Below are 11,783 nucleotides of genomic sequence, written 5' to 3'. Positions count from 1 at the left end.
AAAGGATTGATTATTTTAGCATTGTTGTGGCATTTTTGTAATTAAGCACATGCCTCCTCTAATTTGCATTACCAAAATTGTATACATTTTAACTAACTAACTAACTAACTAACTAACTAACTAACTAACTAACTAACTAACTAATAATAATAATAATAATAATAATAATAATAATAATAATAATAATAATAATCTGAAACTAATGTTCTAAAATATATATATTCAGTATTTATATATATTATATATATATTCAATATTTTCATTAAATTACAATGTTTGGCGGTTCATTCCGCTGTGGCGACTCCTGATAAATAAGGGACTAAGCCGAAGGAAAATGAATGAATGAATGAATGAATGAATGAATGAATGAATATAAATTGTTTCAAAATCCCAACCCTAAGCATGTCCAGGTCGGACGCAGAAAACTGCAACACCACGACACCCCCTCCCCTCTGCTCGCTCAGCCTCTCCGCCCAGTCATTCATTCATATTTGGTCTTCCGGAAGTGTCTCAGGGTCGGGCCAGTCAGTGCCTGCGCGAGCTGACTCGTGGGGTGAGAACAGTTTCATATTCAATATTTCACTTAAAAACAAGCAATGTGTGCGAATGGCTGTGCGCTTGTGGGACTGAGCGTGTGTTCTTGCGGCTAGCAGTGAAAGAGCGCTGGTTGTCTGAGAAAGTTTTGAAATATTGTTTCCAGGGAAGCGGTGTGTCTGAACGCTGTCACCGGGCGGCTCGAACCCTCGGTACGCAGAAAATGGCTGGCCGCGGGTTCGAGCGCTGTCAGTGTTTTTCCAACCGAATGTGTGGATAATTGGCCGTGTCTTCGAAATACTCACGTTGTGGATGGGTATATTCTTTACACACACACTTTTGTGCTTATTATGGCACGGGTTCGACTCTCTGTCAGGACGTCAAACGCGGTGTTTGTTTTTTTGTATTTATTTTTTTCTTTAAACGAACGCGTAATGGCGTCGAAGGTCCCCGTGTCGAGCTCTAAACTCTCTCGGTGCGGCATGGCTGAGTGTGCGGACAAAAGACATCGGTGTCAAACCCCGAGCCGCGTGCGCTGACAGATCAACGGGCTTCATTTGTGATCAAATCCATGGGCAGGAGGAGGAGGAGGAGTGGAGCTGCTGTCCTGACAGCGCGTCGTCGAGCTCATTGCGTTACTAACTGCACAGCTTTTGAGCGCTTTTAAACATATTACTCAAATTAAAAACATACCTATAATACCTGTAAAATATCAATTATTATAGTTCTTCGATTTATCGATTGGTGTTGGCATCCTTGTCATGCTTTTCTTTTCCATGTTTATGTTGATAAAGTGGAAACTTCTCAGGACAGTGTAATTCTTAAGTAATAACACATTGCAGTCATAACCTATGCCAGTCATTAAAAACGATTTTTTAGATGATTTATGTTTAGCATTCTTATGTACATTTTTTGTTTTTGTTTATTATCATTTTGTCTTAATGTCAAAACAACTTTTATTAGATCTGACATAGAAGGAATAGTTCACAAAACTAAAATTGTCATAATTTACTCAAACTTCACTTGTCAGAAATTGAGTTTCTTTTGAACAGAAAATAAGTTGTTTTTAAACACGTTGGAAACCTGTAACCATTGGCTTCATTTGTTTTTCCTGTGATAGAAGTCTGTTATTACAGTTTTATAACATTTTCAAAATATCTTCTTTTGTGTTCAACAGAAAAACTAAAAAAATAAAGGATAGGAACCACTTGATGGATAGCAAATTTTCTGTTTCTTTAAGGTGTAAAATAACACAAATCTAACATTTATATAAATTAAAAGCTTTATACTATAACTAACAAAATGTTACCATAACACTAATGTAGTAAATAGAAAAAAAACCCAATAAAGTATTTTATGGAGAATATTGTTCAGTTATTGAATGTTTTTAGCCCCTTGTGCATCAGTTTAAACATTACACATAATTCCTTCCTATAGAGGACAAAAATGTCCAGGCAATAGAAATGTTATTAAACTATCATATTTTAAAATATATTTACCTCACTGAAATACGTTTCTTTACATCCGCATCAGTCCCGATGATAACCAAAGACTAGAATACATGAGACATGTCACTCGTATAGTTTTGAATGGGAAAAGTGTAACGGTCACCATGGCGAATGAAACCCCGCTTACTAATACAAGAACCAATCATCGATCGATATAGATTGATGATTCTCGGGGGGAGACGATGAGATCTCACAGCAATTCGTTACTTTGATTTAGTGGCTAATATGTATGAAGTCGTACTATCTAAATCGTACAATTTAGTATGAATTGCTCATCATTTAAAGACAGTTGGGGTTAGGGGTGAGATTGGGTGCCATGCCTCCTTTTTAAAATCGTACATTTTCATACCACTGAACTCATAGAAAATTTGTACAAATTAGCCACTAAACTGACGAAACGTAATTTACTTGCATTTTCTTGAGATCAGGCTGGGGGAGCTCGGACTTTTACAGCAGTAAAACTGGAATTTCAGCGAATACTTTCATATAAGAAATATCCATATAAATACATAAGAAATAAATCCACATAAAGCTTGAGCTCTTTACTTTTAAATTAGTCAACTATACTTAAAAACAAACTTTTTTTAGTTTTGCAATCTGTATGAAATGAACACGAGGTACAGTCCATCCTGTCAAATCACATGATAGCAACTCATGCTCGCAAACAAAGTGCAAATGACAATCATTCAAAGGACAATAATGTACTAATGTAACGGCCATAAATGAGGCCGGTGTCCCGATCTTGTTACTTTTGAGTGCGCTTTTGAGTGCGCTTTTGAGGGAAAACTGAATAAATTCAGATTTAGTTTGATTCGAATGTTTGGAAACAAAACTTACCAGATGGTTGTTGTTTAATTTTATTGGTGATTCTAAATATGTAATGTAATCGTACGCTTGGCAAACAGTTTTGGAGAATTTGATGTTTCCCCATTCAGACAGAATGCCCGGACATACTGCTGGAGAGGCGTTTCAAAGATGGTCGCCGAGTGAAATGACTAGTCTTAAAGAAACTTTGTTATAACTACAAACAGAACATTAAGCTGATGGATAAGTTAACGATTGGAAACTCAAACAATATGCATAAATGGTTTATTGATTTTATTTAATGTGATCATTATTACAGTAGTCAACATTTAAAGTGGATCAAAAAAGGTTTTTCAAAATTGTCCTAAGACAACAATGGGTGCTGTTCAATAGCTTTAGGACAACTTTAATGAAATCTGATCATCCGCTTTAAATGTCGACTACTGTACAGTATATGAATAATTAAGAAACAGAGTTTAAAAATATTATAACAACAATTCTGTCAGTATGTGTGCTGGTATACAGTACACAATATTATGATAGAAATTCATTAATTTTCTATCATTATCTATCAAAAATCTGTCATTAATTTTTTTCGGCTTAGTCGCCACAGCGTAATGAACCGCCAACTTATCCAGCATATGTTTTATGCAGTGGATGCCCATCCAGCTGCAACCCATTGTGGGAAACACTTATACACACTCATTCACGCACATACACTATGGACAATTTAGCTTACCCAATTCACCTATACCACATGTTTTTGGACTTGTGGGGGAAACTGGAGCACCCAAAAGAAAACTTGTGCGAACATGGGGAGACATGCAAACTCCACGCAGAAATGCCAACTGACCCAGCCTGGGCTCGAACCAGTGATCTTCTTGCTGTAAAGCGATTGTGCTGCATGATAGAAAACTATATCGTGCTTTTAAACTGAGGATGCTAAAAATCTATCAGAAAAAGCTGTTTTGGATTTTACTTGAATTCATTTATATGTGTATGTCTGTGTTTTAATAATAAAAAACTGAAATTTAACGATGAACAAACTGGTTCATGTTTTATGCTTACTTTTTTCTATTTTTATTTAATTTCATATTCTAAATAAGACTCCCTCTCTCATCATCTCTTCTGTCTTAGTTTAACTGCAATATGTTATCATTTTATTCTGATTGTGAAGTGATTCATGCACCATGGTTTTAAAACAATTCCTTATCGCTAGGTTTGTACACAATTCAAAAGGTCCTCCACATCCATTTTATTTTATGTACTGGATGACATCACATATGAAAATGTGCACAACAGACAGTGCAACTGAATTAATGCGTCAAACACTATTAAATAATGATGAATATGTATTAATAATACTATTTACATAAGTACATAGAGTGGCTGTACATTTACAAATATTAATATTGTTTAAAGTTTCATTTAATTTCTAAATTACATCACTGATGATTTTTGAAGGATTGTTATTACTGAGTGTGTATTTTAGTAGGGGTCAGTATTAAATGAAGATAACTTAAAAAATAAATGATGCTGTTATCAAAGGTGAAAACAGATTTTTTATTTTTGTGTATTGTTATTAAATTATTAGGTCTGTACTTAGAGGAAATAGACCCTTAGAGGCAACATTGGTCAGCTTAATAAGAATATAATTATTTATATATTAACATTAAGCTGCCCAATATCACCTCCTCTTTCTCTTCTGTTCAACTGCAACATCTATTATGATTCTGTTGTGCTTAATAAATACTTGCATACAATTTCTTATTGCTACCAAATACATTTTTTTTTTACGAACAACATGAGAACCTCACCATACTTTTGTATTTAATGTGGGATATTTTCCTTTATGTATTTAAATGCACACCACAAGCATTATTTAATTGCAAACAACAGAATTAAGCATATTTAAGTTATTGATTTTTAAATATAGCATTGAATGTTGTAATAAGTAATTATGGTTATACAGTGTAAATTAACTTGGTTAACTTGGCACATTACAGTACTAATGTTGTTTTTTTTCCCTGAAGGATTACTGGCTTTAACAGGTGATCATTTGAAATTTGTCATTATAATTTGTGTTCTGTTCGTTTTTATCAAAGAAAGCATCATGTTATATTCTTTTTTTTGTGTGGCCTTTTTCAGATTGAGTCCTTACATGAGACATTCATGACTGATGGCAGTGCCAGAGGCATGGGTGAATATCAGCAGTTACATCAGATGGACAAGGAAATGGTACCATTACATGGATTATGCAAGATTTTGTGGCCCTGTCAGGCAATATTTCGATGTTCTCTCAGGACTGACTTACTCCATGAGTACTGAATAATGATTTCTCTACTGCTGAATGTACTGAGGTTGCTATGCGAAAACAACAAACATTGGACAGCTTAGGTGGGATCATTTCACAAAATAAATGGACTGATCTTACTGCAACCAAAGATTGTCAAATGTCTGTGGGTCAAGAAGGCGAGTCATCAGGTGAGGGGCTTTCATTGAAGAATGAACATAAGGACAAGGTGCCCCCAGATGGGTTTCCTGTCCCATCACAAGATCAGACAGAAAATGTAAAGGATTACAGCAAGCAGAATTCACCAAAATATACATCAATCTCAGACCAGATGAGTCCTCTTGAAAACCAGACGCCTAAAAATAAAGGTGTCGCTTCTGAGAAAAAGACAAGAAGTCTACCAACAAACATGCAGCTGATACCCAAGATGAAGTCTGATAATGCTAAGACAGACATTTGTGAAGTAACAACCAAAGCTACAAACATTGTTAACACCTCAACAAATGATTTTCTAGAGGTTAAGGTTCAACGACAATCTGTTCTGAATAAAGATTTTCATAATGACAAGCTAGTGTCATCTGATGGATGCAACCTTTTTGAGAAAAAGACGCAGGTCGTTGATGTGGCACATGCAAGAGGTAGTAAACCTGGCATTGACATGAATGCAAACATAGAAAATTTAGAACATACTAAAGAATGCACCGAAGATGATAAAACACAAACTTTGGGTAGCGTAGGAGAGGATAGACTTTTTCTCAGAACAAACTTGGCAATGACCAGTGCAGGAAAATCTCTGGGACAGTATGATCAAGACGAGGTATTAGATTTAAGTCTACCAAAAAAGAAAGATCGCAATAAGGAGAGGCAGTGTGAATGGGTTGTAGACCCTGAATTTGAAGGTTCACTTCACATGGAAGTTGACGAAATTGAAGATGAACCCCAACATGATGAAGTGGAGCAGGAGGATGATATTGGATATTGCTGGATGCCTTCAGTAAGTGATGCTCACGCATATCTCCCACAGCCTTGGGATGCACATTTGTCCTCCCCCTCGCTTGAAGCCATGCAATCTTCATCGTACACCAATGCCATAACCCCAGAGCCAGCGGATACTCTACTTATAGATGACCAGGGCATTCCTTACACACTCACCCTTGATGGACAGAAAATGCCACAAATTGATAATATACAAGATGCTGAAGGGTTCACTGAACAAACAGCCCACAGCCCAAGGCAAGCTGAAGATAAGCCCTCTTCATTTGCTGGCGCACAGGATATTGCAGACTCTAGACAGCAGACACAACCTAATTCACTGTGTCCAAATATGTCTCTTGGCCTTGTCTCTGAGGAAGCCTCACAAGTTACCTCAAACCAGGAGACTACACCTTCTTCCAGTTCTGTAACTCGTGCAAAACCCACAATCATACCTGCTGTGTCTAACTTGGCATCAGTTCCCATTCAGATCGTGGCCAATACAACAGGGTCAAATACTCCCATTCTTCTCCTTCCTCCATCTCAGCTTCAGTCACTTTCCTCACCAGCCTCTAAGGCTAACCCAGGACTAATTACCCTTTCTTTACCAGTTTCTCTTAGTCAGAACACTCAGTCCTCCCCCATGTTTTTAGTTTTGTCATCTCCTCAGGTGTCTTCAACTCCGAGTTTGTCCTTGCCTGGGCAATCATCTCAAATTTCCTCCTCTTCCACTGTTGCACTTCCCTTAGCCACGTGTCCCCTTGATTTGGGATCTACATTAATTTCAAATTCGTCACTTCTCAGCCTCAGCACGGTTTCCTCTGCCACAGCTAAAGACATCTCAGGATCCAATAACCCCTCTAATCTTCCTGCTAGCCCTACCTCATCAACTGCTTCCTCTAGCACTTCAACAGTGACCTCTACAAGTCCAGCCAAGCAATTCAGCACTGATGCCTGCTCTGACACACCAGTGCCCACTTCCTTTCGGGAGGCTCTTCTCAGATTGGCTGTGTCTGTGGAAAAAAAACAGGAAAACCAGACTGAGGCTCAATCGGTCATTTCACCTTCCTCATGTTCAGAAGCAACCAAGCCGGATTCCTCTGCCACAGTCCAGGAAATTAAAAACCAGGAGGTAAACTGTGACGGTGAAACTGAATCTACCTGTGTGGACCAAGCAGACTCACTAGATACCACCTCTTCCACCTCTCCCCTTTGTCCTGTATCACCCACCAATCCTTCAAAGAGCCAAGACTCTTTAGGGCCACGTCGCATTCTTTACTGTCAGTATTGTCCTCGGATCTTCTACTATCTCTCGGACCTTGAGCGCCATTCCATCACACACTCCCAAAGCAAACCCCATGTGTGTCAACTCTGTGGCAAGGCATTCAAAAGATCAAGCCATCTTGAGCGACACAAACACATCCATACAGGACAGAGAAACTTTGTGTGTCAGCTTTGCCCAAGGCGTTTTCGTGAATCAGGGGAGCTAATGAGACACCAGAGAGTACACACCGGTGAAAAACCCTTTCAATGCTTAATATGCCATATGCGTTTTGCAGAGCGCAACACACTGCGACGTCACACAAAGCGCAAGCACCAAGGCCAGCAGCTGGAAGCGGTGGACATGAAGGAGAAGCTAGAAAGTGGAGGGATTTCCCTCGCTGGTGTGCAAGCAGAGGCAGAGGAGAATGCAGAGTGGTACAGTTCAACAGTTCCTGAAATGGAGTCCGACAGTGACACAGGGGGAGAAGGAACTACATGAGGATATAAACAATTAGGTCACTTTTTTTTTTTTTACAAAAAGGTTAGATATAAGAATAGTTGTATATATATATTTAATTTATTCTGTATTGATATAACAATTCCTTATTTCTCATTAGTTTCAGATAATTGTCTACATTTCATTCCTTTGATACTTGAGGCTATTACTGCTGATGACTGAACGAGGCAATATTCACTCAATCTTTATTCTAATATGCTTTAGTTTTAAGATATTGAGTTGCAAATCTTCAGTCAACTATTCATTTCATTTTTTTTGCATGCATGCACGTCATCTTTCCTCATGGGTGTGATGTAGCTTTTGTAATAGACTAAAACACTCATAAATGCTCTTTAAAATTTTACATTGTGGTTCCTTGAAGTAACGAAATAGTAACAAGGATTTGCCAGGTCACTATATCTTTAACTCTCCAAATTATTTGGCCAAACTAGGCCTCACATATGCTTTTCTTCGCCATTTTCTGCGTATCATGACTAAAGTGACCATTCTTTTGTGACAAGAAGCTTGGGAAATTTGCCTCTAAACATGTTCAGTGCAAGCTCATTCTTACTGCTTTGTTCATTGTAACCTGCAGAGGGCAGTTTAATAGCACTGTGACCTCATTATGCCTTTTCTCATTCCACACAGCCATTGCTTTCATTTACATTTTTGTCATCTGTTGTGTCATATGCATTTTCCATAATTTTCGCTAGTTCTTCAAATAACTACTGAGTTATCACATATTGGATCTACTGCTAATTCAGTTCCATGCATTTGACAGAAGGCTCACTTTGTGCCTCATGAGAAGAACCAGACAGACAGCGGGCATTTTTTGCTATTTCTGCTGAGAATTTTGTTACAAATCTGCGGATTTACACGGAATGATTTTGGGAGGATCTTAATAAAAAATTTAATATATGAAAAAAAAAAGAATACATTTTAAACTTTTATTTCATGTTTACAATGCACATGCAATTAGATACACTTTATTTCATAAACAAAGCCAGGCTCTTATATCTTATATCTATTAAAAGACAGAAATGATTACTTTACAAACTATATTGTGCATAAATCATATCAATATTTTCATGTTAGTCAGTAATATTACTGAATTTAATTTAAAACTTTAATAAATACAAATTAAAACACATTTACTCAAGTAAAAAAACAGAATCAACGATGGGCTAAAAATCTGTTGAACTTTGCGTGCGTAGATTCTGTGTGGGCCTACTCATGAGCAACACTGATAAATACCAGTTTACTGTGGACAACTGAGGTTTTTAACACATTTGATTGTTTTTGTAGAATCTGCTGTACATCTGTTATGTACAATTAAACAGGCCTAGGTTTTTTTTAATTATTGTTTTAGAACATCCTCAGATTTATCCGCTATAAAACATCTTGCTGTGTGTTCCTTTTGGTTTCTGCCTCTAGGTTTTTCTATATTTTCAGAAGGGAGCATGTGTGTACAACAATATTTTTCTTTTGCTGAATGCTAAATGCGGTGCTTTGTTCTTTTCTGAATTATTACAAAACTCTGACCTTCTTTCAGGGTCTGCTTAATTTTCATTGCTTTAAATTATGATTTTATATGGACAAAGAAGGTTTTATTACATCTTCTGAACTATTGCAGAAGGTTCTAGTTCATCTGCACATATTATTTGTGATACATATTATTTTAACTATTTATATACATTTTCACAGTGATGTGCAGATATAATTGTCTGGTGCTCTTGCACTTTTCTTTTTATGCTGATAATGTTACATTTAAACTTAGCAGAAAAACTAACTAGTAGGTTAAAACCTGAATAAAAACAGCTTGAGTGACTGAAAGGTTTAACCCTTGATGAACAATTCTGTTCTTGCAATTTGCCAACCAAACTTTAAATAACCAAACATCATGCACAGAATGACCACCTTGGGTTAATATAAAATTCTGTTGGTTAAACTTCAGATTTGATTATGAATCAGAATATTTGCACAGGCTAAGTAAAGCTTGTCAATCCCATCTTTTTTTTCCATGCTCAATTAACTTTGCTCTCAGCTCATGGCAGCACGTATTCTAAAGATATTTTATGCGCTGGACAATATCACTAAATTTGATTCACACAGTTGTTTACATAGCTTTTTCATATATATTAAGACTGGTTTAGTGTGTTTTATTATTGAGCTCATTTCACTGTTTAGCACTTGTTTAAAATACATATTTGGTTCTTTCTTACAAGTTAAGAAGTGTGTTGTAACTGACTAAGAACAATCTTGCACCAATGAGAACTATTTATTTATGGTGAAAATGTTATATTTAAAATGGTGTGTTATGTCACAGAACACTTATATATTTAATACACAATTTAAAAACAAGACTGTGGATATTTAAACAGCCTAATTTCTGTAACCTGTGTCACAGGATTTTAAATAAAATGAATCAAATTCAGATGCTTCCAGGCCATGCATTTTTTTTTCAGAAAAAAATATTTTATGCTCTTGATTTACTTTTATTTATTTATTTATTTAATTTTTTTTTAATTAAGACTGATGCCTATATTGACTCTGATACAGCATATCAATGATAATTCTGGCTTGAAGTGTTTATGCATGGATGTGCTTCGCCTCCTTTAACCTTACAGGCTGTGCTAGACAGGAGTGTCTGTGTACTTGTGATTGACAGCTCAGATGTGCTCATAGGGTCGCTGTTCCATTTGGCAGCATCAAGGAGAGCGGCTCCCACAATCAAGCTGACAGCAGGTGTCTATAAGTGTTGGGTATGAATGTGTGCATTTGGATGTGTGAGAGCGAGCAAGAGAGAAACAGTATAGAAAAAATGCAGGAGACTTGCATTTTTCTGAGCTTGTTACATTGATGCCTGGCACTTTCCGTTAATAAGACATTTGCACAATAATGGGAATGAGTGTGAGCGTGCGATAGTCTCTTGAAATGGATATCAGGCAGTATAATGTGAAAGAATTTCCTCATAATGAAAAGGAGTGCGAAGAGGTAACGTTTTAGACATGGCTCATGGTTTGTTGGCAGGAAGAAGCTTGCTTTAGTGTAGTCAGCCTTAGACATCACTTCGTGGACCATTGGCTGATTCATAAGGCACACAAAATGGAAGACATTTTGTGAGCTTCGACGTTTACATCTCATTAAATTCTCCAGGATTTCTATGGTTGTCTTTTTTTAAACAAAGCTGTCGTGATGTCAAACCCCCTCATAGAAGAAGAAAACTATTGTGACTACGCATTTAACAGGATAAAATAAACACTGGATTTTCTCTTTACATCTAAACACTTCAGTAACCGAGCACTAGTGTTTTACTGTAGGGACATTAAGCCATTTGGACTTTGACACCTTTAAATGTGATTGACTTCTTTACATGTTTGTCAGCTGACCTGTTGGGTGGTCCCTGGTCAGGGAAGGCTATAGAGTTTAGTTCTTCTGCTGTCATTGTGAAGGTCAGGCCATGCAAGGCTTGCAATCTGCCTCTGCAGCACACTGTGTGGGAACTATCATGTCCATCAAATAAAAAAGTTTGTTTCAATCCAAAGTATTTACAACTGGCCAAAGAAAAAATTCAAATTGTAGTATTTTTATGGGCACCTTATTCTCCCACACTGAAAACCCTAAAGTTGTCTTTACTTAAACAATTAAGTAAAGTTGACTGAACATATGTTTTTTTCACATGTGGAATTTGTGACAGATAATGCAGGACAGTTTTTCCCCTATATCCTTCAAGCTCTTACATCGTATTGCAGAGCTCTTTAACCCTGTTCATAGAGATCTACTTTTTCTGCAGAATTCAGACCAAACCTTAACCAAACACAAATTAACCAACTAATTAGGATCTAAGGCACTTGATTGTTCTTCAAGCTCTTGACTGAACTTGAAAGGAAGGTAGATCTCCAGGATTTCGGTT

The 11,783-nt window shown here is 36.9% G+C and overlaps 1 protein-coding gene across 2 annotated transcripts; it reads left to right on the top strand.

Moving 5' to 3' along the window:
* The first annotated feature begins 496 nt into the window (after window positions 1–496).
* On the top strand, window positions 497–10,304 carry LOC101883024 (uncharacterized). 2 transcript variants are annotated; one of them, XM_021472970.3, is made up of 3 exons: window positions 497–553; window positions 4,880–4,897; window positions 4,995–10,304. In XM_021472970.3, the coding sequence occupies exon 3, from the start codon at window positions 5,213–5,215 to the stop codon at window positions 7,871–7,873; it is 2,661 nt and encodes an 886-aa protein (XP_021328645.2). In that variant the 5' UTR covers window positions 497–553; window positions 4,880–4,897; window positions 4,995–5,212; the 3' UTR covers window positions 7,874–10,304. The 2 variants fall into 2 exon arrangements, with proteins under 2 accessions (XP_021328645.2, XP_021328644.2); XM_021472969.3 differs by lacking the exon at window positions 4,880–4,897.
* Window positions 10,305–11,783: the final 1,479 nt, after the last annotated feature.

The sequence above is a fragment of the Danio rerio genome, chromosome 16 (genome assembly GCF_049306965.1).
Source record: "Danio rerio strain Tuebingen ecotype United States chromosome 16, GRCz12tu, whole genome shotgun sequence".
Classification (NCBI taxonomy): domain Eukaryota; kingdom Metazoa; phylum Chordata; class Actinopteri; order Cypriniformes; family Danionidae; genus Danio; species Danio rerio.
This window is presented reverse-complemented; position numbering and strand designations above follow the sequence as displayed.

What these genes read in the sequence shown, in the direction of transcription:
- LOC101883024 (XM_021472969.3), top strand. Translation starts at nt 5,213, where the DNA reads ATGCGAAAACAACAAACATTGGACAGCTTAGGTGGGATCATTTCACAA.